Source organism: Drosophila sulfurigaster, chromosome 3 (assembly GCF_023558435.1).
Source record: "Drosophila sulfurigaster albostrigata strain 15112-1811.04 chromosome 3, ASM2355843v2, whole genome shotgun sequence".
Classification (NCBI taxonomy): domain Eukaryota; kingdom Metazoa; phylum Arthropoda; class Insecta; order Diptera; family Drosophilidae; genus Drosophila; species Drosophila sulfurigaster.
Window position 1 is genome coordinate 33,095,614 of NC_084883.1, and position 23,865 is coordinate 33,119,478.

General features: G+C 40.6%; 2 protein-coding genes across 4 annotated transcripts; both read right to left on the bottom strand.

Moving 5' to 3' along the window:
- Positions 1 to 133: 133 nt before the first annotated feature.
- Positions 134 to 23,863, bottom strand: LOC133841604 (uncharacterized). 3 transcript variants are annotated; one of them, XM_062274208.1, is made up of 13 exons: positions 23,673 to 23,863; positions 23,078 to 23,607; positions 18,388 to 19,398; positions 7,664 to 7,999; positions 7,343 to 7,598; positions 6,641 to 7,281; positions 5,737 to 6,016; positions 5,423 to 5,675; positions 5,156 to 5,358; positions 3,861 to 4,169; positions 3,526 to 3,681; positions 2,298 to 3,433; positions 134 to 2,228 (listed from the first exon to the last, which is right to left on the bottom strand). In XM_062274208.1, exons 3-13 carry the CDS (start codon positions 18,550 to 18,552, stop codon positions 1,425 to 1,427), a joined length of 4,539 nt encoding a protein of 1,512 aa, XP_062130192.1. In that variant the 5' UTR covers positions 18,553 to 19,398; positions 23,078 to 23,607; positions 23,673 to 23,863; the 3' UTR covers positions 134 to 1,424. The 3 variants fall into 3 exon arrangements, with proteins under 3 accessions (XP_062130192.1, XP_062130191.1, XP_062130194.1); XM_062274207.1 differs by having other exon boundaries at positions 3,526 to 3,690; XM_062274210.1 differs by lacking the exon at positions 3,861 to 4,169.
- LOC133845109 (uncharacterized) lies at positions 11,754 to 13,345 on the bottom strand. The gene has a single exon (XM_062279472.1). It carries the CDS (start codon positions 12,508 to 12,510, stop codon positions 11,857 to 11,859), a length of 654 nt encoding a protein of 217 aa, XP_062135456.1. The 5' UTR covers positions 12,511 to 13,345; the 3' UTR covers positions 11,754 to 11,856.
- Positions 23,864 to 23,865: the final 2 nt, after the last annotated feature.

Consider the following 23,865-nt stretch of genomic DNA (forward strand, 5'->3'; position numbering starts at 1 on the left):
CATTAACCATAATATTGTTTGAGAGCTTAAACAAAAATAAAATGAAACATTTAGTATTTATGTTTGGAGAATTGGTAATTTATTTAAGATAAAGTTGAATTAATTATTAATTGTTTTCATATGTATAGCTAAGTTCTTGTTGTTTATTTTGTTGGTTTGTTTTGTTTTTTTTATATTTTTTTCTGAACTAAATAAGTAATTATATTTAAAATCACAGCAGTCTTTTAATAATAGATTTCTCAATTTGTGTTTAATCAATTTGAACGCGTATCGAAGGCGCCATTTCTAACCATTAACAAACGAACAAAGTTTTACTACGTACATAAAAGATTTCTTTCATTTTGTTGATGTAAATTTAACGGAATCAAAGAGCTTAAAGATTAGTGCTTACAATATAACGGAGCAAAAACTGCATACTAACTACAGACACTTGTTGTTATCATTATCATCGTTATCATCATCTTCATCATATCGTAATTATATAAGTATCTACTATAGTTATATAGTATATTTAGAAACAAAGTGTTTTTTGTTTTAAATTTGAAATCGTGCCAATCTGAGCGCTATACACATTTGTCGTTTTGTTTTATAATCGGATTGCACAGAGTAAAAATTACATTTATTTATGTTTTATCTAGTTCTACATATTAGATACTCGTACTTTGATATAGCTAGAACGTCTCAATCAAAATTTTTTGCTACTGGAATGCATTTAACTTATTTGTGTCGTTTTTTGAACAAAACTTAAAAGCGAAACATTAAAAAAAAATAAAATAGAACAGTCCAAGATTCCTGGATTCAAATTCAAAAACTGAACAAGTTTTTGCACTCTACGCTCTATTGCAAAATATCTATGTGGTTGTTCGATGTGTGTATGTGGCTAAAATTATGTGTGTATGTGTGTGGGTGTATGATGGTGTGTGTGAATTGTATATAAGATATAAGACAGTTTTGTGAAATGCTCGCCCAAGAATCAAGAGTATCTATCTATATAGCATTATACAAGTTTAAATTTGATAAAAATTTTGATTAAGTTATTAATTTGCAATATTGAAATAAAGTCAAATTTAAATTCCATTGAAGTAATAATAATAGTTTCCTTTAGAATTGCTTATGTCGAGCGTTTGATTCGTTTACGTTTAGTTTAATGCCACAATTAAAGACAGTCACACACACACCCACGCATACATACATACAGACAAGAGGATATATAGATATAGACATATGTATATCGGCTTAGATCACAGCTATGCAGAGTTTATATAGGCAAGGCGAGTCATTCTGTTGGTTGCATTACAGGACATTCAGATACAGATACAAACACACTCACACTCACACACAAGCACACACACAGATACATACACAGGGAGACGCAGTGACATGTGGCAGAAAAAGTGGGGGACAGTCCCGCTGCCCCCAGCACTTTAGCCAGCCACCTGCTGCATGGTTATGGTGCTGATGAGCTGCTGGCAAATCTTTCCGTACTCGAACTGATCACCGGAAATGCGACGCAACTTGATGCCCTTGGCAGCGCCATGATGATCCCGACTGCGACCCTCGCAGACCTGCAGCTCAATCTGCAGACCGCCCGAATACTCCAGACTGAGATTTGTGGTGGGTTCGCCATAGTTGCAGGCAGCTGCAGCAGCAGTCGAAGAGTTCGCCGAACTCCCACTGGCATTGGGATTGGCAGTCAGATCGCTGGATGCATTCGAGGCACTGCTGTGCCGCGATTCCGCGCCACTATCCTCCGAACTGATGCTGCCCTTGTGCAGAACAAACCCTTTGGGTGGCATGGTTGAATCGATGGTCTGTTTGACCATTTCGAGTATGCGTGTTGAGTCGAGATTGGAGCATTCATGTGGCAGCGGCACCTCGTAGCACATTTCATCCGACATGCGACGCGAATCGCACATGGAGTCGGGCGTTAAATGGCCGCATTCGGTGTGATCACCCATTTCGGAATGTGAATCGGATTTGAAGCCCGAACTGGCCGACGGCTCCTGGCAAGAGGGCGACAGATTATTCGAATCGTTGCTCAGCGAATCGTCGGAGAATCCCAGCGATTTATCGCTGCCACGCCGATGCGCCTCCGCATTGGAGGCGTTGCCATGACATTGACTACCCGAGGCATGATTCGCGCTGGGCTCACAGTCCAGGCTGGCCTTGCGTCCAATGCCACGCGTTATTGACGGCATATCGCTGCTGGGCTCCGTGATAATGAGACCCTAAAAGCGGGACAATAATTAATGATTAATACAGGTTATTATATTACAAATGGGAATGTAATGACTCACCTGCAGCGACATAATAGGCGTATGCGGCTCGAGTGAATCCTCGCTGTCGCGACTGTTGTCCGAGGAGAGTGCCACCAACGTGATCTCGCTGCCCTGGACATCGGTGAGGCATATCTGCGGAGTTATGCCGCCTGTGCAGCCGGCATACGGTGTCCCAGTGCTAATGGTGTGACACATCTGCCCATTGCCGTTCTCCTCCTGTATGATGCACAGATTGGGCGATGCCGGCGGCGTCGGAACCACACGCACTGGCTGCGCTGGCGACAGATTCAATGGCTTCAGATCGTAGTACGCTGCAGCGGGCATAAACCAATTCGGAGTAGCATAATCAGTGGGTTGCTCCGCTCCACACACTCCCCCTCCCGCACTGCACACATCCATGGACAGATCCAATGGCTGCTGAGCAGCGGCAGCGGCACCTTCGCTGGCCGCCGAAGTGCCGCGTGTTATGGAGCCACCAGCGCCGCCTGTGCTCAAGCCCGAGATGCCCTTGGTGATCTGATGCAGCGGCGATGAGTTGCCAGCACAGGGATTAAACGGTCCAGTGCCGGGCAAATAGGGATTAGGATTGGGCGAACAACTGCCACTGAAACCGCTGCCGCTGTTGCTGTTCGTGCTGTACACGGGCGACTGGCAGCCGCTGCTGTTGTTCGAATTGCTGGCACCCAGATTGATGCTGCTAAACTGTCCCACCAGCTGTTGCGGTTGCAGGGGGAGCGTCAAACCCATGGCCAATGCCTGACCTGGGCCGGGATACTGATAGCCACAGATGGGCTGACCAAACATCTGCTTGGCCGAGGTGAGCGAAGCGTTCGGGCCGTGAGGCAAGGTCAGCGGCGAAACGCTGTAGCTGTTGTGCATGGGCTGCTGTTGATACAGATGCGATTGATCCAGATGGCCGCCACTCACGGCCGCGCTGGCTGCGTGGGCGGCGAGACCGAGTTGGGGCGCCAAATCGATGGGCACTACATTCGATGAGATTATCTTCTTGGCAATCTCGAAGCTGACGCGCTGCTCCTTCACCAGACGATCCAACGCCGGCATCAGACTCTTGATTGCCTCCGGCGGCACTTCGATGTCGTGGCCACGACGCAACGCCAGCTGCAGATTCGTTGGTTTGCCATGTATGGGTGAGCCTGTCAAGCAACGAATGAAAGATTAGTATTGGTTGTGGAAATAATTAGATCGGTGCTTGGCTGAGCGTGTGGTTACTGAGATTTTGGCTTACCCGGCAGACTGATCGAATTTTCTAAAAGCGGCGGACTTGGTGCAACCAAAAAATTTCTCTGTGCGATACCTTTTTGCAGGGATTGGCATTCCTGCAGCGGTCCCTGGAACTGTGAGCGTGATCCCTCCGAGGCGCGACGCACTGGGCTGTAGCGTCCTATGGTCGCTAACGTGAGCGGTGGCGAAAACAAAAAGAAAAAAATGGAAAGCAAACAAGAGTAGCAACAAGATTAGTGAAGATCTTGAAAGAGATCAGCCTGAGGATCGCTGTTAGCAATGTGCGCGTGGAATGGGGAAATCAACTGAAAATGGCAGAATGGAAATCATAAAACTTACCACCCTCCTGCACAGTGGGCAATTTACAGTGGGCAGCGCGATAGGCGCGACGATTGTTGGCCGCCGCTGTGGGCGCCACAAGTGGCACCGAGTTGCTGCCACCGGTGATGCTCAGGGGCAAGGAATGCTGCGGCGATGTGGCAACTGGCATGCCCATGGCCACGCCCACACCTACGCCCACGCCCACGCCCATGTGCAGACCAAAGTTGGGCGCATTTGGCGGGGATTGACTCAGAGATTTGAGCGTTGGCGGCAAATAGTCGCGATTCATGCGAGATTCAACTTCGCGTATTAGCTCGGGGCAAATGACTGCAGAGTGTTATGTGGGCGATTTTATTGCATGGGCGTGGCAAAGGAGTCAAGCGAGCAGCGGCAGAGGCAGAGGCAGCGACAGCAGGTTATTTGGTAGTGCGGTTGTTGTTGTTGATGTTGTGCAAAGGCAAAATGCAACCGAAAAATCCGAAACAAACCATAAAACGAAACAAAATAAAAACAAATACGAAATACAAATTAAATTAAATAAAAATCATAAGTAAGTAAGTAAATTATTTTAGCAATTAGCGCAGTTAAATTAAGATTTCATTAAGGGTTAAATTAAATAAAACTAAAATTATTTATTAGCAAAATGAGATCTGGTGGAAATTGTTTGCGAGTCTCTCAACATTTGTATTTTTATATTAATTTTTAAAACATATTAAATCTTTAAAACCAATTCTACTTCTCAGTCTATCAGTTCCGTTCAGTTTAAATTCACCGTTTCATAAATAACTTACTTTAATTTATCTTCTGAATACAATTGTTTTTAACCTTATGATCCTCATCTCTGTATTTGCCTGCATTTCAGCTGTTATTTAAGATCTTTTAAATTCTTTTTATATACAGTTATTTTGATCTTTCTTTTAAATTTAATTCACGTCTTATTTTAGACCTCTTAAACCTATTTTTAAAGCCATCTGTAATTATGTCACCTTTTGAAAAGAGCCTCTCACATTATTTTGCGATTTGTTTTTGCATTCAACTCGATCATAATCCATCTTAATCACTCATTCGTAGCATCATTTTCACCTCATTTCTATAAGTTTCTGTCTGTTCTATTTATTCAAATATATGAACTTATTATAAGAAGATTAATGACTATAGTCTCTGTTCATCACTGTCATATGCCCTGATATTTGATATATTCTATTTGTATGAATCTTTCTCACTAAAATGATGTCTGTTCTGTCTTAATTCTCTTCCTTCTCCCTCCTCCATTTAGCAAACAACATTAAGGTAGCGAGACATCTGAAACGTACCTGGCGGTCTTTCGGTGACTGTGAGTAAACCCGTTCGACGGGTGCGCATGTTGCCACCGCCCGAGCTGCTGCCGGTGGGTGTCTGTGGCTGAGCTCCTGGCGGCACCTGCAGATGTCCCAGCTCGCCGGGACTGTGCGTGACAGAGAGATCCTCGGTGCAACCAACCGTGTGACGTTTAACTCCACCACGTTTCTGCATATAGCTGTAAGCAAGAATATAAAACATTAAATACAATACAAATGCAGAAAATGAGTTTGCAAACTTGCCGTTGGATTTCCTCGCTGCACTCCTCGCCGCTGTTTTCGGGACAACAATGCAGCTGACCCGAAGATTGTTCGCTTAGAGGCGACAGTTCTGTGGTTCCGGGCGTGGAGGTTAGGCTGGGATTCATGTAGTAGCCCGAAGTGTCCATTTGTTGACCACTGGCCACAGCTGCAGCATTGCCACCAACTGGCACCGTAGCTGGATAATAAATGTGCAGATTGGCGCCACCATCCGAGGCACGACGTCCAAAGGAACCTTTTGACGAAAACAGTAATTAAAAATGGAATTCAGTGAGATTTTTGCAGTGTTAACTTACTGGCACCCATGACAACTGGTGGCTTGAGCAGATGCTGATCCTTGATGGTCAGATTGTGCAGCGGCTGATTCTGCAGCATGGGCAGATTCATGGGATAATAGGGCGTGGCCTGTGCTGCATCGCTGCACTGCGGCGCACACTTGAAATCGATGGGCGGCACATTCGGATTGGCCAGCGCCTGTTCGTGTGCCACATCGCCGGGTCCTACTGTGTGCCGTCGTGTGTTTGCTCCACTTACTCCACCTGCTGTGGCGCTCAAATGCTGCGGATGAACAGTGGACTGCAAGGAGATAAGATTTAGTTAATTCAAATAAGTAAGATCTAAAATTTGAGATATGTTTATTAAAACTAAATATTCTTAATTGTGACCTTAACTACCTCTCTATGATGTGGCTAACTTTCCTGATGTATTTCAACATCTGTACGAGTATTATAATAAAATGAGAACTTTTCAGAATAATAATTATAATCTCATAATCTCTAATAAGTGCAATCTCAGCTACGAAATCATCACAACAAGCTATTGCGACATTGAAAAAATTGTACTTATAAATAAGTTTGTCCCAAAAATACAACTTATGAAGAGATTGAAAAATCAGTCCTTAAAGTTTTATAATTAATAATAACCTAATGTCCCTACAAGGTTAATTATGAATATTCTCATCTATTAAAGAACTTGCTTATTGGCTTTAGGAGATGAAGGTGTTCAAACATACGGACACACATATATATCGGCATCTTTTTCATGCGTATTCTATACACAGGTTAAAAACGGACATTTAAATGAACCTCTTGGTTAATCATAATTTATATACTTAAAAGATTAAACCATATACTTTAAGCTATCAAAAACTGTGATCTCTGATCTGTGATCATAATAATTTCAATCTATTAAGAAACCCACCTCATTGGGTCGTGCCAGGCATTCGAGCTCAAAGTCTCCGAACTTCTCCAGATCGACACCGACATCGGCACACCAGCCGAAACCCAGTGCGGTATTTGAGGCATTCGCATTGCTGAGCGGACTGAGACGATCGAGGGACTCTTGTTTAACAGGCTCCGAACGATCCACAACGCCGGTCGTGATGCTCGTCTTGCGTGATCTCGAATACGCCAAACTCGCGTGATGCTGCAGTCTTTGGTTTTCGCGTCGCTTCTGTAGCAGCTTATCCTGCAGCAGATTGTATATGGCATAGATGTTATCGAACCTATGTTCGTGCACCGACTGCGCAATCATGTCCGCCGTCAGCCCGGGCAACTGCAGCATGTGTGTCATGACCACAGCATCCAGCTGAGGCGCTGTGCCAGCATCACTCGATTCCACGCCCGCTAGCGACGAACTTGAACCAGTTAGCGAATTCGAGCTGGACAATTGAGACGTTGCAGTTGACGCGGCGCCAAAGGGCAACGTTGTGGCATCACAGCGCTCCTCTTGCTGCAGTTCCGCCTGCCAGTCGCTGAGCCAGCGATGCTTGATGATCTGTTTGATGGTGTAACGACGATCCGGCTCCACCACCAGCATATTGCGTATGAGATGCTCGCACTCTGTAAAGATTTAACATATTAGCTTCCTTCTGAGAAGAGCATTTGAGAGTCGCTAACTCACCCTGCGACATAAAGAAAGGTATGCGGAATTTGCCCAAGACAACGCGACTCTTGAGCTCCAGAATGGTCTTGCCATCGAAGGGCAAAGCGCCGCAGACGAGCGCATAGAGCACAACGCCCAGACTCCAGATATCTGACTTGGGACCATCGTACTCCAGACCCTGGAACACCTCTGGCGCCGCATAGGGCGGTGATCCGCACCACGTGCGCAGCGGGCTGCCCTCCTCGTAGTGATTGCTGAAGCCAAAGTCCGCTAGCTGCAAATCAGAAGTGATTATTAGTTGTAGTTCTTCTTTGTAGTTCAACTGTCTTCTTCACTTACCTTGATGTTCATGTCCTTGTCGAGCAACACATTCTCCGCCTTGAGATCACGATGCACGACGCCACGCTGATGACAATAGTGCACCGCCGAGATGAGCTGTGTGAAGACGCGCGCTGCCTCCGGTTCCTTCATGCGTCCATTGGCCACCAGGTGATCAAAGATCTCGCCGTTCGGTGCATATTCGGTGACCAGATAGATCATCGACTGTGATTCCATCACCTCATAGAGGCGCGTTATGTGCGGATGACGCAGCGATTTCAATATTGCAATCTCCCGGAACGTCTTGCTCAGGTATTCCTCGTTGAGGCACGTCTTATCAATGATCTTGATGGCCACCTGTAAATTGGGCAACAGGAAACGAAAAGGTCGCATTAGTCAACAGTCTGATATGCTCTCTCTCTCTCTCTGTCTCTATATATCTTTCGCCCGCATTATTCTCTGATTCTCTCTGATCTCGTTAGATTGTTTTTTGGGTTCGGCCCGAAGGTGAACGAACCAAAACAGCGGAGAACTGCGACGACTCAAAGAGACAACGACGCTGACAACAACGACGACGACGACGACGACAACGACGAGAGCTAACGAAATTCAAGCTGTGTGTGGGTTGACGATGTCGTCGTCATCTCTGGCAGTAATAAGAGCAAATCCCCCCACCAAAAAAATTGTGCATACTTTCGACAACGAATAGCAAATGCTCTGCTACGCTTTATAACAAAGCAGAGCTTGTTCAACTTTTTATATTCTACAAAGCTTAACACAAGGATCATCGCTTTCTCTATTCCTTATAAATAAATTTAGTTTTGAGATTCATTTTCGACTGGATTACCATTTTATTTTTCCAAATTTCTATTTATTATTAATAAGTTTAGTTGTAAGATTTGTAATAGCGTAATTTTTGCTTTAATCTGTCTTCTTTATAAATACATTTAGCTGTACAATTTTTAGTACTGTTTGCTAGGGTCAAAGGTACATATTTTTAAATTTTCTATGTATAATAAATCAAATAAGTTGTATGATTTATAAAGTTAGCTTTACATTATGTGTAGTATCCCCCACAACAAAATTAGTTTAAAGATTTATAATAATATCCAATACCTAGCCTCACCCCATTTTTTCTATATTCCTTTCATTATAAATAAATTTAGTTGTAACATTTATAATACTCCATCTGTCCACTCGGATTCTTTTTTTTGCATTTTCGTCGTTTCTTTTTTATTATTTTCATATTTTATTTGGCATGACCATCGCAGTCAATTTAATAGCTCTCAATGATGTATAGAGCTGCTTTGGTAGGAAGATTTTAAACTTTTCTCTCGACTTCCTTTATGTGACTTTTATGTCTATTTTTACTAATACAATATTAATAAATTTTTGACTTTTTAAAAGCACATAAACACTTTCTTAAAACTTATTTATATACTGAACTTTTTTAAGAAAAGAACTAGAATTTTTTAATTAAAAGTATTCCTAAAACAGATTCTTCATTTCATGACAACCTTATAGCTGATACGTAACATAATTATAGACTTAACCAATAAGCTTTCATGTAGGGTATGCATAAAAACGTGTCTCTCTGTGCTAACACGACGACGCGTCGCGTTGTTTTGCTTGTTGTTTGCTGTTGCTGGGGGTCAGGTGGTAGGTGGCGCACTGTCTGCAGTCACAGCAGCAGCCACAGCAACAACAGAGAGTAGAAGAACAAAACACCATGGCAAGCGGACAAGAAGGCAGCAACAATAATAATAATAACAGCAACAACAACAACAACAACCACTAGATAACCACGCCAACAAACAGCGCCAAAGATGGCGCGAGTGAGTGCTCGATTCTCTAAAGGCGTTGATGTTTTTTCTTGTTGATCATGATGTTGTCCGGAGGGGAGAGAGCATGAGCAGCACCAACAGCTGAGGCAAGGGGGAGATGTAGAGGGGAGAGAACAGAGCGACGCAAGGGAAGACAAGACAAAAAGCATTCTTTACACACGACTCTCGCTGTTGTTGTTGTTGGTGTTTGCTTTTGTGTTTCTGCCAAGCATTTCAATAATAATTTAACAAAAACTGAAATAATTAACAATAAAGCGTAAACGGCAAGTGTGTGTGAGAGAGAGAGAAAGAGAAAGAGGAGGGATGGAGAGAGAGAGGTAAGCTAGGTAGATCACTTGCTCGCCTCAACAGCAACATGATCATTATGATTATTAACATCATCCATATCATCATCATTAACTTGGCAGCAGTCACAGCATCAGCAACAGCATCGACATCAACATCAACCTATTGCCTGATGAGCCTCACACCGGTTTTCAACTTGCTGTTGTTTCTGCTATCATTATTATTATTATTATTATTTTGTTGTATTTTTATTGCTGCCGCAACAGTTAAACAAATTGTTTTTTTGTTTTCCCATAAATAATTTGTATTAAATGAATTATCAATATTTACTCGCTACTCAGAGTTTGCAGTTTCTAAATATTTGTAAACAATTTTCTCACCTGCACTACGCGACGTATGCGTAATATTATTTGTATATTTCCTATTAGTTTTTATATAATTACCACATTAGCGCACAACACTGATTCCTGGAAATGTCAATGCCACGTGAGGCGGCGGCACACACACAAAAATTCTCTCAAATATTATTTTAAATATGAAAAACGGGGGCAAAAATGAGTTGTCGCAGCGAAAAATGCCATTGCCACGTGCCGCTTTGACCTTTCGCTATAAATGCGATGAACCTTAAGAACAATTGCTCGTAAATGAGACATTCAAAGCGCAACAGCAACAGCAACAGCAACAACAGCAACAATAAAAGGAACCACCACAACAATGAAGCGAAAGAACAATGTCACATTTGGAAATCCTTCGGTTGGCATAACAGAAAAAGCCAAGGCAATTGGCTCCTTGCGCGTCTCCTTGCTCCTTGGCTCACGTATTGATTTAAAGGCAAGGACTATACAAAGTTGATTGCGACTTTCCTAAATGGATTTTCAGAATGTAAATTCCATTTAATGCCACCGCCTCGAAGCTGACTCATTGCCTTTGCCATGGATTGAATGCAAAAAGCAAGGATTTCCCTTTAAATTGCCATCAATTTGCCATTACTTTTATTTATCATATTTAATCGTAATGCAAATCGCGCTTAAAAGATAAAAACCAGTGTGAAGAGCTTACATTTCTGAACTGGTTTACGCAACTCAATAAATAACAAAATGTATAGAATGTATGTTAATCAAAGAATATATTAATATTAAAACAAGTAATAAATCTATAGCCATTTTGAATAAGAGAAAAACATTCATATATCGCGAAAATACTAAAATTGGGATATTGATAAAGGACTACATTTAAAGTATACCATAGATACTATATTTTCAGCCAAAACCCGTAGTAAATAGAGGTTTTGTGACATACTAAAGTGTTTTTATCATCTCACAACAATGATTAAAGATTGAAGTTTTCAAAAAAAAGAGTTTTTTAAATTGAAATCTTATTTCAAGAAATTTGTAGTCTGGAATTCTTGTACCAAGATATTTTGTTAAAGATCAACAACCTCTAAAATCAAGAATAAATGATCGAATTATGCTGAAAATTTGTCAAAAACTAACTTAAAAAGATTTCATCATCTCCCGAAGACTCATATTCTGCTTTAAGACTTCTTTAAATTAAAATCGTTTAAAAAAAATTTGTCAATTCATATTTCAAGATTTTTTTGAAAAGTTCTTAAACACAACATTTGTATTCTAGTTTTTATTACTAAATTTCTTCTTTCTGTATACAAATGGAATTTAGATTAGCAGAAAACCACTTCTTCTCAAGAATAAAATTATGTGGGCGTTTTTTATTATATTTAAATAAAATTAAATTATATTTAAACAAAATTCGTGGAACATGAATAGTTGATGAAACAGTAATGTGAAACAGGGAACAATCTATTATCAACAACAAATATATTACATTTAAACAGAATTCGTGGAACATGACAAATAAATAGTTGATCAAACATTAATGCGAAACAGGGAACAATATATTATCAACAAAAAATATTTTCGATTCTGGCAAATAGTTTTTTATGAAAATAGAAATTGTTGTGGTCAACAAATAAGAAGAAAACTTAAGAGAAATAATATATATATTATTCATTCTTTCTTTATTAAAAAAGTTGTGCTTCTGGTCGTAAATTTCTACTCTACGCTTTCATCACATGCTATCCTTCCACACGAATTTATTCTCCCGCTCCATTTGGTCAAACTCCTGCTTCAGGGATTCCAATTCCTTGGAGTTTTGCACGTTGAGTCGCTCCAGTTGACCATTCAGCCCTATAATGCGCTCCCTCACAGCATTAACTGTGTAGAGACTTAGTCGCTCGGGCTTGAAGACATCCTCCTTGAGGGTCTGCATGTAGTGCCACATGTCCTGCAATTGGCCACGTTTATCGATGCGATACTTTTGCAGTTTCTCGTCGAGTTCAAGCTTAAGGCGATCGATGTCATTGATGAGACTGCTGACTTTGGGACCGCTCGAAGGTCTTCGACTTGCCGTGTGGAGTGAATCCTCCCCAGCACCGATGTCGATGTCGATGTCGCCACCAGGGTCGTTGTCATCGAGAAAATTGCTGGCATTCAGCTTGACTTGATTGCATTCGAGGTACTTTTGTTGTGCCTTGAGGCGCATCAGTTCACACAGTATGCTGGTGGGCGTGGCCGATGGCTTCCTTTTGCCACGCTGGGGCTTCGGTGGGGGCGTCGCCTTCTGCTGCTGCCGCGCCCCCTTGGCGAGTGCCTCAGTTGCTGTTGCGGCGTCTTTAGACATGTGACTGTTGCAACAGCGTTTGAAGCGAGTTGCACAATGCATAAAAGCCAATGAAACGACGACGACGACGACAAGTCCTTGCGAAAGTTGCCTCTTGCCGCTGTTTACACGCGGTAATCAAACGTGTGTTGCCAACCCAATCTCCCTTCCCCCTCTCCGCCTTCTCCCCCGCAGTGCTAACACAACCTGTTCGCTGCCCTCTCTCAACCCTCTTGTGTTTAATCAATAGTCGACGTCGTCGTCGTCGCTGTGGGCTGCTGCACTTGCTCTGTCTCTGTCTCTTTCTATAGCTCTTGCTCTCCCTCCCTCTCGCTCTCTTTAAGTTGCTCCCCTTGGGTTTGTCACGTATTTATGCCAAGGGTCGCTAAACTTTATTGGGGTTCAGTTGAGGCCGCGTTTTAAAATTTTCCCCAATTGCGTTTAGCGCACACAACACAAAATCGGAAATGGAAAATCGATTTAAATAATTTTTCATGCCTATGGCCTACTTACACAGCACGTGTCCAACGGGGCGTGGCACATTGTTGAGGTAGGGGGAGGTGCGTTTGGGTCAACAAATGAGTGCAGGAAATGGCAAAGGATTTCATTTTCCCCTCATTTTGATCGCAAATCTCTGCGGTAACTTTGAAGAGGAAGCAAACCTGAAGCTGGCTGACTTGCGGTTAAAGAATGCTAATCTGGCTAGAGAGCGAGTGCGAGCGAGAGAGAGAAAGGTAGAGTAAGGGGGGGGGGGAACAGCTGTGCACGTGATTGATTCGTTGGGTTGTTTACGTGCTTGTTTTTGTTGCTAATTCACAACTGGGAGCGTTTTTTGATAACGCGCTTGTTATCATATGAACGCGAATGTTTATCGAGTGTGTATGTGTGTGTGTGTGTGCTTAGTGTGTGTGTGTGTTTTAGAGTGTGTGTGTCCGCGCGCGTCGACAACAACAAGAATCAAGTGGCAGACGAAAGACAAATTCAAGCACAAATCAACAATAAATTCGAGTGTTAAACGGCAAATAAGAGCTAGACGATACGCTGTAGAAGAATAAAAAAGACTTAATAGCGGAAAAACATGTGAAAATTCGCAAGCTCTGCTTCTTTAAATTGTTAAATGTTAGCTAAATGACTCAAAATATACGCAGCCAAATTCAAAGTCACAAACAAGTAAATTGAATTTAAAAATGAGAAATATATTTCAAGTTCGCTTGTTGCAAGTTAAAGTTCTTCCCAACTCAACTATAATTCTGAAACATTAAGCTAGCAACCTCTTCTTACCCCTCATTACAGGGTATTTGCGACTGTTGAATTTTCACTATCGCTGACAGACACGAAGAAGAATACAACGAACCAAAAAAAGCGAAAAAAAAGAAAAAAAACGCCAGACAGCTAACAAACGAAGCACAAGAAGGAGCAACAAAAAAAAAAAAGCGTACAACAAAAGCCGCGAAATAGTTAATGAAAAAGTAAATAAAAAGTTTAAACGATTTGGGCAGCCATGCGTCTGAGTCGTAAAGCAGCACACATCGCCTTTATATATATACACATATATATATGTGTGTATATATTCATATATTCTTTGGGGATCTGTGAGTGGTCAGCAACAAGTTTTTTGTTTTTTTTTTGCCGTTGCCGTTGCTGTCTCTGACTCTGACTAAGATCGAATCGTGCCCAGACAGTGTGAGCTCAAGTTAAACATATTTTTTTCTTTTGGCCATGGCGAATGATCAATCAAAAGTTGCCACTGATTAGTTGAGTGAAATGTTTTTGTTGCTGTTATTTTACGCTGTTGTATTTTTCAAGTTAGTTAGTTATAGCCCCCAAAAAGAAAATCAAGTTAGAGCCGCCCCCTGCTGGTTGTGCTGCTGTTTGCCAGACACTTCAACTGCGACTTAATTGCATCAATTGGAGCGTTAATAAAATGGAAATGAAAATGGAAATGGAAACAAAACCAACCACGCGCCATCTCTTAACTCAATTCAATTGAAGGCAGTGGCAAAAAATTCACTCGAATCGAGTTAAGTCCAACAGATCGATCAGTTCAGAGAAAAGAATTCTAGAATAACAATCTTTTAAAATGTTTGTAACATTCGACTACCAAGTAATTGTAAAAAAATTTAGGAGAACAAATTTTACTATCAACTAAAATAATCTGCATATATTATAAAGAAAAGGCTTCAAACTTTTGTCGATCGATAAACCATGACACATTTAAGCTGTACATTTATAATATAAAAGATTAATTATTTGCAATATAATATAAACAGGAAATACTGCTTAAAAATGAATAATAAGTTCAGGTTATATTCTCCCGATAATGTTCAGATATACCAGAAATTAATTACAGCCTAAATACATGGCAAGAGATAAACATATTTCGAATAATTATAATCTATAAACTTGAAATATAAAGAATTTTGTTGTTAATTCAATTTTTCAACAAAATTATTATTCTATAATATGGTTACGATATCTTTTCTGCTATCTTCAAACTTTTCTAACGATCGCTTACAAAATTTAACCATTTCAATGCAGATTTCACACCTAATCTTTGGCTCGCAGACAACTTATTGGTTTAAGCAATTTTTACTTAATCAAAAGTAAACATTTAATGTTTTGTGGAATAGGCTTTGGAACGCCGATAGCCCCGATGTGGGGGGATGTGTTAATAGTCTTAAGTATGGCAATCGTCCATTCTTATCGATATTGTTTGCACATCGTAATAATAATAATAATGTTCTATTAGGTACATTGTACATTGTACATGTTGCCGATTGATAATTGATAGTAGTAATTATTGGGCAAATGCGCTTAGTAGATAAGCTGGGGCTATAGCTAATAATCCAACTAGCTTCGTGTTGAACTTGTACATTGCATTCAGCAAACACACTGACACACACACTGACACACACACACACATGCACCCTCATAAGTCCATTGTGAATGCCAAATAAGATAAGTGAGTGGACCTTGAAAATTGACAAACAGCTGTGTCACACTCTCTCACTCCGTCTCGTTCACACCCTCGTTCTTATCAGTAAACGTATTGGAAAAAACCAAAAACAAGAATGATAAAAAACAACAATAACAAAAAATGAACAAAAGAATTTGTAAGCATCAAACGAAAATAATGTGAAAAATAAAATCAAATTTAATCAAATGTGACGCGCAGCATGTAAATTTCCTTACCCGGGCGCCATTTTGAATTCTGGCACGTGCTATTCTCACTAGTCGAGATACTCAAATCTCTACACACTCGCCGTATGAGTCGACAGAGTAAACAAAAGTCTCCATAGTATGCGTTGATAGTGTTGCTATTTGTACGTAGTAGAGCATTATCGTGATGAAAACAGAAACGAAACACATATAAAAAATATATCTCGGCAAAACGTAAAACTCTCCATTTGCGATGGGTTTCTTGAGTTATCACAGCTACTATCACATTAAGAAGACACCTTATGTAGTAGAAGTCTTATGAAATAAGTTACATAAAGACAGACGTTGAGTTGATGGTTGAATAATTTGTTATAAAAGACTAACTTTATGTTGATAAATATAAAAAGAAAAATAAATGGTTTTAAAGTGTTGATTTTTGAAAAGTGCTTTAGCCATTTAATGCTAGGGAATATTGACTTCTCTAAAACCACATGAGAACTTTGCTTTCTAGTCAATTAGGCATATGAGTAGCACTTTTGTGTGTTTGGCCTACAAATTTACACTTATTCCCCCCTATTAGTTGTTGTTGTTGTGATAAACTATTAATGCTCATATTTTAGTTATAGTTTCAGTTGTTGATTATTTTTGTTGTTGCAGCTCTCTTATTATTGTTGTTCTTTCTTCATTGTTGTTATTTACCATTATTATTGTTGTAGTTGTTGTTGTTGTTGGCTCTGCGGTTCAGCTGTGTCACTTGACAGCCCCAATTATCAGCAGCAGTTGTAACTGCAACTGTGACAGCTGTATTGTTTCTCTCCCTCTCGCTTTCTGCGCTCATTCTCATTCACACTCTCCCTCCACCATTCTATCTCCTTCTTTCGCACGTATGCGTGTGTGTGTGTGTGTGTGTATTCATATGTGTTTGCCCTCAGCCCACAGAGCACAGCCCGTTGCCCAGCTGAAGGTGACTCATTATCTCTTCTAGTTGCTGTGAAATGCATTCGGAATTTACTTATAAATACGGAATGCAGAGAAGAAGCTGCCGCTCAGCTGATAGAGAACAAGTGGCAAACGGCAGTGAAGGCAAGTTTATAGACTGTAAACTACCCTGGAAAAGTGTTTCGCGATTAAATAAATCGTCATATGACATTGAATGATTTTATATACAACAAATTGTATCATAATTATATTATTATATTTAAACTGAAAAAAAGGAATTACAATAATCCTTGATTAACGTATACTTTTACAATATTCCTGTTTTATTTGTATTCCTTTAACATTTTTTACTATTCCCATGTTTTAATAATTCATATGTAAGTTTCATATATTCATATTTCATAAGAATGAAAACAGGGTATGATAACATGGATATTGAGCAGCATTTCAGCGAACAGCTGCAAATGTTCTCAGGTAATTACGTTGGCAACTAATTAAATATCAAAATTAAGAGCTTGCCATACGTTATAGATATGCATTTGCTGATAACTTTTAAGGAAATTCTGGAAATAATTTATAAATGCAAATTACATTTAAAAGCAGCAGCAGCAGCAGCGAAAAAAAAAACCGTCAACAACAATCGCGACGATCTTAAATTTAATTACTTCCTCAAACAGCGACAGAGATGGAAAGAGTGTCAGAGAGAGAGAGAGAGAGATGCCATTAGCATCTCTGGAGGGCTCTGACTTGCCCTCTGAGAGAGCGAGACAATTGTAAGATGAGTGCGAGAGAGAAAGAGAAAGAGGGAAGCAGAATTACTTGAAACACGCTTTAAAATGCGTTTCAATTAGCATCATCAATCCGGTGAGCAGCTGCTGCTCGGCTCCATGCGCCACAAGCCGTCAATTGAAGGTAAACATGGGGCACACAACAATACTCCACGAGCATTGCCGATTCGGATGTATTGTAAATATGTATTGTCAATAGATTGTGTAAACACTAAAGTATACTATGCGCACATATTTACGCGGCAATAAACAAAACAACAAAAGAATCATAATCACTAAAATCAATTTGATTAAACCAAATGCGCAGCCGACCTAACGGAATAACTGGCCAACGACTAAAAAATTACGATTTGCAAACCGAAATATTAAATATTTATATTCATATAATTCAAAGAAGTACATTCCACATTGCTCAATTTCCAAACTTTTTAAGAAATTGATGAATATTATTTAAGAAATTAAGCATATGAAAAAATGATTGAACGTGTTCCTGAATTATTTCGGAAATAACATACCATTTGAATTGCTCAAGACTTTACTCAAATGATATTCAGAATTTTTTGGGAAAAAATATATTATATAGAGAAGGTTTATTACAACATAATAATAAGAAAATATGTTATCCCAAAATAACGACAACAAAATATTGATTAAACCATCACAGACTAAATTTGTGAAAATTTAGGGAACAATTTGAAAGTTAAAACCCGATGGTCAAACAAGAAATAAGCAAAAGTTCTTCCTTCATTCAGTTTTCGATGCTAACTCAATAAAATCATTATAATATATAACAAACATATCTCAACAAATATCTCTATAATATGTTAATAAAGTTAAACTTTAAAATTCCTTTACTACCTTAGAAAAACTCTACATTTTTTCTACATAAGTTTGCACTTTACAATTTCATTTATAATTTCAGATACATCAAAATAAATAAAATTTCCATAAAGTTGAACTTTAAAATTTCTTTGCTAACTTCGATTAATAAATCTAATCTTTGTTATAAACATAGGAAAACTTTAAACTTATATAGAAGTAGACAAGTACTCACCTTTGTCTTGGTCACAATATTTGTGGCCAGCTTGACAACGGCAAAGTTGCCCTTGCCGATTGTCTTCTCCAGCTCATAGTATCCCACTCGGAGTAGTTTGTCCACGGATATTTTGCTCGTCGATGGCACTTTGTAGTTTTGTGGCGTTGATGTGGAGGCGGCCATTGCAGTGGCTACTTTAACTTCTGATTCAGTTGCTGTTGGTGTTTTTTCTTCTTCTTGTTTTGGTGTTTTGCGGTAATTGGCTAAAGTTGCGTTGCCACCTCCTCCTCCTCCCCCTCGTGCCTTGTTTTTGTTGTCAACGCAGGAAGTTCACTTAAGATGCATTTTCTTTTGTTTGCCGAGTTTGAATTCATTTGCTATTCATGCCTGTTTCTACTGCTGTTGCTGCTGCTGCTGCTTCTGCTTCTGTTGCTGCTGGCGGCGCAGACACACAGACACGGACACTCACACACACACGCACACACGAGTCGGAGACGGAGACGGAGAGAGAGAGAGAGACAGAGCGAGGCACAGATGACAACACGGCGAATGACAACGAATGGGACAGCAACAGCAGCGCCGCCAGCAAAAATTTAATTCGATTCGAGCTTAAATTGAATTGTTGCAATTACGAGCGCGTTTGCGACTGAGAGAATGATGAGCATTAGCCTCAGAGCCTCAGCCTGTGGATGCTGGCGATGCTGATGTCGATGATGCGGAGGATGAGGATGAGGTCAACGGCAGCTTCGTTGTTCGCGCTGTTCTCGTTGTTTTTCTTGTTGTTGTTGTTGCTGTTGTTGTTGTCGACGTCGTCGGTTGCTCGGCTGCTCCTGCTCCTCGCGGCGTCGACTGGGCCATTGGGCACGGCCACGTGGCCAGCTCTTTGAGCACGTGACGTCTCCTTTTGGCAGTCACTGTTGCTGCGGCTCACAGATGATGGAAAACAACTGACACTTTATCAGCTGCTTGATGTTTTCGTTTACTTTTAACTTTTTTGTTTTATGACTTAAAGTTTCGCATATTTGTAACCTTTATGTGATTTAAAAGAAATCAATTAAAACGAATTCGTAATTTGAATTTGATTGTTGTGTTTGTTACTGTTGCTGTTAACGTGATGATTATGTTAATGTTCTGTTATTGTTCTGTTGCTATTCTAGTACTGTTATTGCGTATGTTACTGCTCTGCTTCTATTGCTCTTTCTTCTACTATTAGTGTTCTGTCACTTTTAAGCCTGATCTCAATATTACTAATCCCGTTTTACTGTTTGCTCACTTGCTTTCAATTACGCCCACCCTCAACAACTGCTCAGCGACAACTTTTAGCTGGCAGTGTAGCTACAAAACCTGTGTGTGTCTCTCTCCAAAGATCCCACTCACTTTTCCACTCTCGCTGTATTCGCTCTCCCTCTCCCTCTCCTTTGCTCACAATGATTGAGGCGATGTAAGATGATCGCCTGGCCAAGCTGCTCTTCCTCCTGTATGTACATACATACTGTATGCATTGCGACCACGACAAAACTTAATGGGTTAATGTACAGCATCAAGGTCGCGTGGCCAGACACATGTACACACACATACGAACACACACACACAAGTCCACAGCTTGCGAGCGAGTGAGTGAGATAGAATACTTGGGCCAGTAAAGTGGCGATGTTTGTTGGAGCAACGCTCAAGTCGTCAAATTCTTATTGAAATCAATTTAAGGCAGAAACAGCGCGAAACAGTAGAAAGAGGAAGCATAACAAGTACGGCATACACACACATACAAACATCAATTCAAATGGCAATTGAAGTACGCTAGAAAAACGTTGAGATCAAGAGATTGCGCAGCATTGAAATGCCCTACAATAAAAAGCTTCAAGCTAAGGTTGAAGTTGAAGTTGCGCTGGCGAACGCATTACAAAAGCTGCTTGCTATATGTGCACATTTTTTGGGGAACAGTTTGTTAAATTAACAGCGACTTAACATGCCCCATTAGCTAACAGCAGCGTTACAGGGTAAAACACATTGAAACACATTATACACAAACACACACACGCACACATCTGTAAGTGACGTATAAATTGTAAACAATTTGTCGGTGCGAAAAGAGCAACGGCAGCTGGCGAACAACAATGCAAAAGCGATTTTTAAGTGGTTTTCTTCTTGGCATTCGCATTTTAATTTGCACATTTTCACGTTTCTTGAAAATTTCACAAGCACAAGCGAAACAAAATATAAATTTAATGAAATACCAATTGAAAATTGATTGTTTATTTTTATTAATCAAGCAAAAGACACAAAACAGTTGCAAACATACGGGGTGCGAGAAGTGAAGAAGGACAAGGTAGAAAACACACATACATATGTACATAAGCACACATTGAAATACAAAAGTCAAATTCAATGAGCAAAAATCAACAGACAACGAGACGATGTCGACTGCTCTACTCTTTTCTGCTTCATGGGATGCGATGTCGACGTAGACGACCTGTGGACTGGAAAAGACCGAATGCGAATCAAAGCTGAATGAACTTCCAAAATGGAAGCAATTTGAAGCTGGGCGCATTACTTGACTGCCTGACGCCTTCCAACGCACGCACAAAGAGCAAAAGTGCCGCCAGCATACATTATTAAGTGTGTGTGTGCGTGTGTGGGAGAGAGGATAAGAGAGAGAGAGACCAAATAAAAAACCGAAAGCCAGCTGTAAAAGACGTCATAAGGAACAGAGCACAGAACGCAGAATCGAAACCAATCCGCATAGAACTTTGTTTGTCATTCACAGGTGAATTGTGAATGGCGATTGTTGGGTGGGTGAGGAGTGGAGTGGGCGATTTGATTAACATTGCATGCAATTATCAATTGAGATAGATCAGTTTGGCAGTACAAAAGTAGCAGATCTAGACTTATGCCAGGCACTGTAGGCACACGAGGCAACACTACATAAAAATACACATACATACATACATATATGTATGTGTAAGTGTATGTTTGTACCATATCTGTTGGGTTTTGCTGATAACTAAAAGGCTCCGCAGTAGTTGTCGGATTGTTGTTGTAGTTGTTCGTGTTGTGTTGTTGTTGTATTCGCACTCGTGCCCTCTGTTCGTGTTGTTGCTTCTTAAACCAACACAAAAACGACAGCAAAATCAGAGAAGGCAAAAAGCGAGAATGATTTAAAAAACACACACACACCGAGACATACACGAAAAAGAAATAAAATAAAAAATAACAAAAGAAAAGCAAAAACAAAACCAAAAACAACAAAAGTCGCGCGCACACGAAAAATAAATAAGAAAAACAAGTAAAATAAATGAGCCAACAACAAATACTATACAAAGAGCAGAAAAACAAAAGCTAGAGAACGCGACTTCGACTTACACAGCAGCCAGACAGCGACAGCGACAGCGACTGCGATTGCGAGACGACAGCAACAACGACAACAACAACGGACAATAACAAAAGTCATTGGGGCCCAGAAGCGCCAAGCGCCGCTGTCAGCGCTCAGAGCAGAGACAACGGCAGCAGCAGAGGCAGAGCGGGCATCAGAGCGCGCACTCTCTTGTTGCTTTATGTGTGTCTGTGGCTGCGTGTGTTTGTATAGTCGGCGGGGGCGCAGCAACAGTTACGGGGGGACAGACAGGTTACTGTATGCGTGTGTGAGTTTGCTTATAAGTAAGCGAGCGGGTGTTTGTATGTATGTGTGTGTAATCATTGTGTATGGGAAGGTTCAAGGAGTCAAGGAAATTCGCAAAACAACAGCAGAAATTACAATATGAAGAAGCATGATGACAATTACAAACACACACACAGATAGAGAGGCGCAGATACAAAGACACAGCTGAACATGCCCGCATTTAAGTGTTTGTGTGTGTGAGGAGCGAAAACGAAAACTTGTCGAGGTCGAGCAGACACACAAACACACACACGCATATAAACCACTCGAATGAATGTATGTATGCACAATGCTCATACACATATGAGAAAGAGAAAGCACCTACAATTGATAACGGGGCGAATGAATATATGAAAAAAAGTCAAACGCAAGGTGTCCAATTAGACCACTCAACGGCAATTAGCTTTTTTCTTTGCTGCCTTATTTGCGTTTTACTGGAGTTGCTATGACGTTCGTTCGCAGTCAAACAAACACACGCACACTCACACGCACACTCACACGCACACCTGCAGACACACATACACGCGCGCGCATTCACAGAGCAGCGCGCACACTCACACACACTCGCGACTCGCATACGTGTTTGGCTGTTTGTGTGTGTAGCTATGCAATCGAAAAACGTCACGACTTCCAAAGTGGAAAAGCGTACGTAGTTTTTGCCGTCATTTTGGCTGCTGGTTGGCTGAAAAAAAAGTTGCCGCAACGGCAGCAGCAGCATAATTGCCATTCATGAATGTTTTTGCTTCCGCATGTCACACACACATAAAAAAACACATATACATATGTATGTATGTAATTAGAAAAATCATGTGAGAAATTACAACTATACATGCAAATACAAGTCTGTGTGTTTGTGTGCGTGTATGTTTGTAATTCAAATTCAGTGGCGCTGTCATTGCAACTCTGTCACTTTGTTGTTGTCGTTGGTGTTGTTGTCGATGTCACCGTTGTTGTTGCTTGTACATTTCTTCATTGACTTGCAGCAACAATAACAAACACTGTTCAAATACGAAAACACTTTGTTTAATCTTTGTCTCGTTTCAATTTGCTTACACATATTACGATTGCTTTCTATCTTTTTTGTTATTATATATTTCAGCCGACTCGCGATTCGACAGATTTCTTTTCACGTTAAATTTGTATTACAAATATATACACTTATACATATATACATAAATATATATTAATTCTCTTTCTTATCACTTGCGCCTTGTTTTGTTGCTTTTTGGCTTTTTTTGTTGGTTGGTTGTTGTTTTCGCTGCTCTGTCGTCGTCGCATGCACTGAACTTGAACGCGTGGGCGTAGCATGCGCCGCGATTTATATTATCATCAAGTGCCTTTGCCTTTGCTTTCGGCTATTGGAATTTTTTCATATTGTTTAAGAGGCGATTCTTATACGAATTTAGCGCGACGCGCGGCCCACCTGCTCACGAAGCAAATACTCGGCACCAACTGATTGGCAAATCGCTCTCTCTTCACATACATTGCCGCGCTGCCTACCGATTCTATCTTTCTCTTCTCCACTCAAGAAGAAGAGCAACAACAGCGTTTAGTCCAGGGTGACCATGACACTTGAAAATATACTTCGCAAAGAAAGAAAAATATACTGTTATAGGATTTTTTTATTATTTACTTTTCGATGTTTTACCCATTTTATCTAAAGAAGAGTGAGTGTCCATTTTCCTATAATTCATTTATTATGTATAGTATTAATGGTCATACTGGCCATTCTATTGCTGTTCGCAGTCAACAGAGTCTTTCAAGCCAGAAAGTATTCTGCTAGCCAACTGTTAATAACTGTATCTGACGAGTTGGCAGCTCTCATCCAATAATAACAACCC

What these genes read in the sequence shown, in the direction of transcription:
- LOC133845109 (XM_062279472.1), bottom strand. Translation starts at nt 12,510, where the DNA reads ATGCATTGTGCAACTCGCTTCAAACGCTGTTGCAACAGTCACATGTCT.
- LOC133841604 (XM_062274207.1), bottom strand. Translation starts at nt 18,552, where the DNA reads ATGGCCGCCTCCACATCAACGCCACAAAACTACAAAGTGCCATCGACG. An exon ending in ACCTTTCTTTATGTCGCAGG is followed by an intron (nt 7,282 to 7,342) that starts GTGAGTTAGCGA and finishes AAATCTTTACAG; the next exon opens with AGTGCGAGCATCTCATACGC. An exon ending in AGTCACCGAAAGACCGCCAG is followed by an intron (nt 4,170 to 5,155) that starts GTACGTTTCAGA and finishes AACACTCTGCAG; the next exon opens with TCATTTGCCCCGAGCTAATA.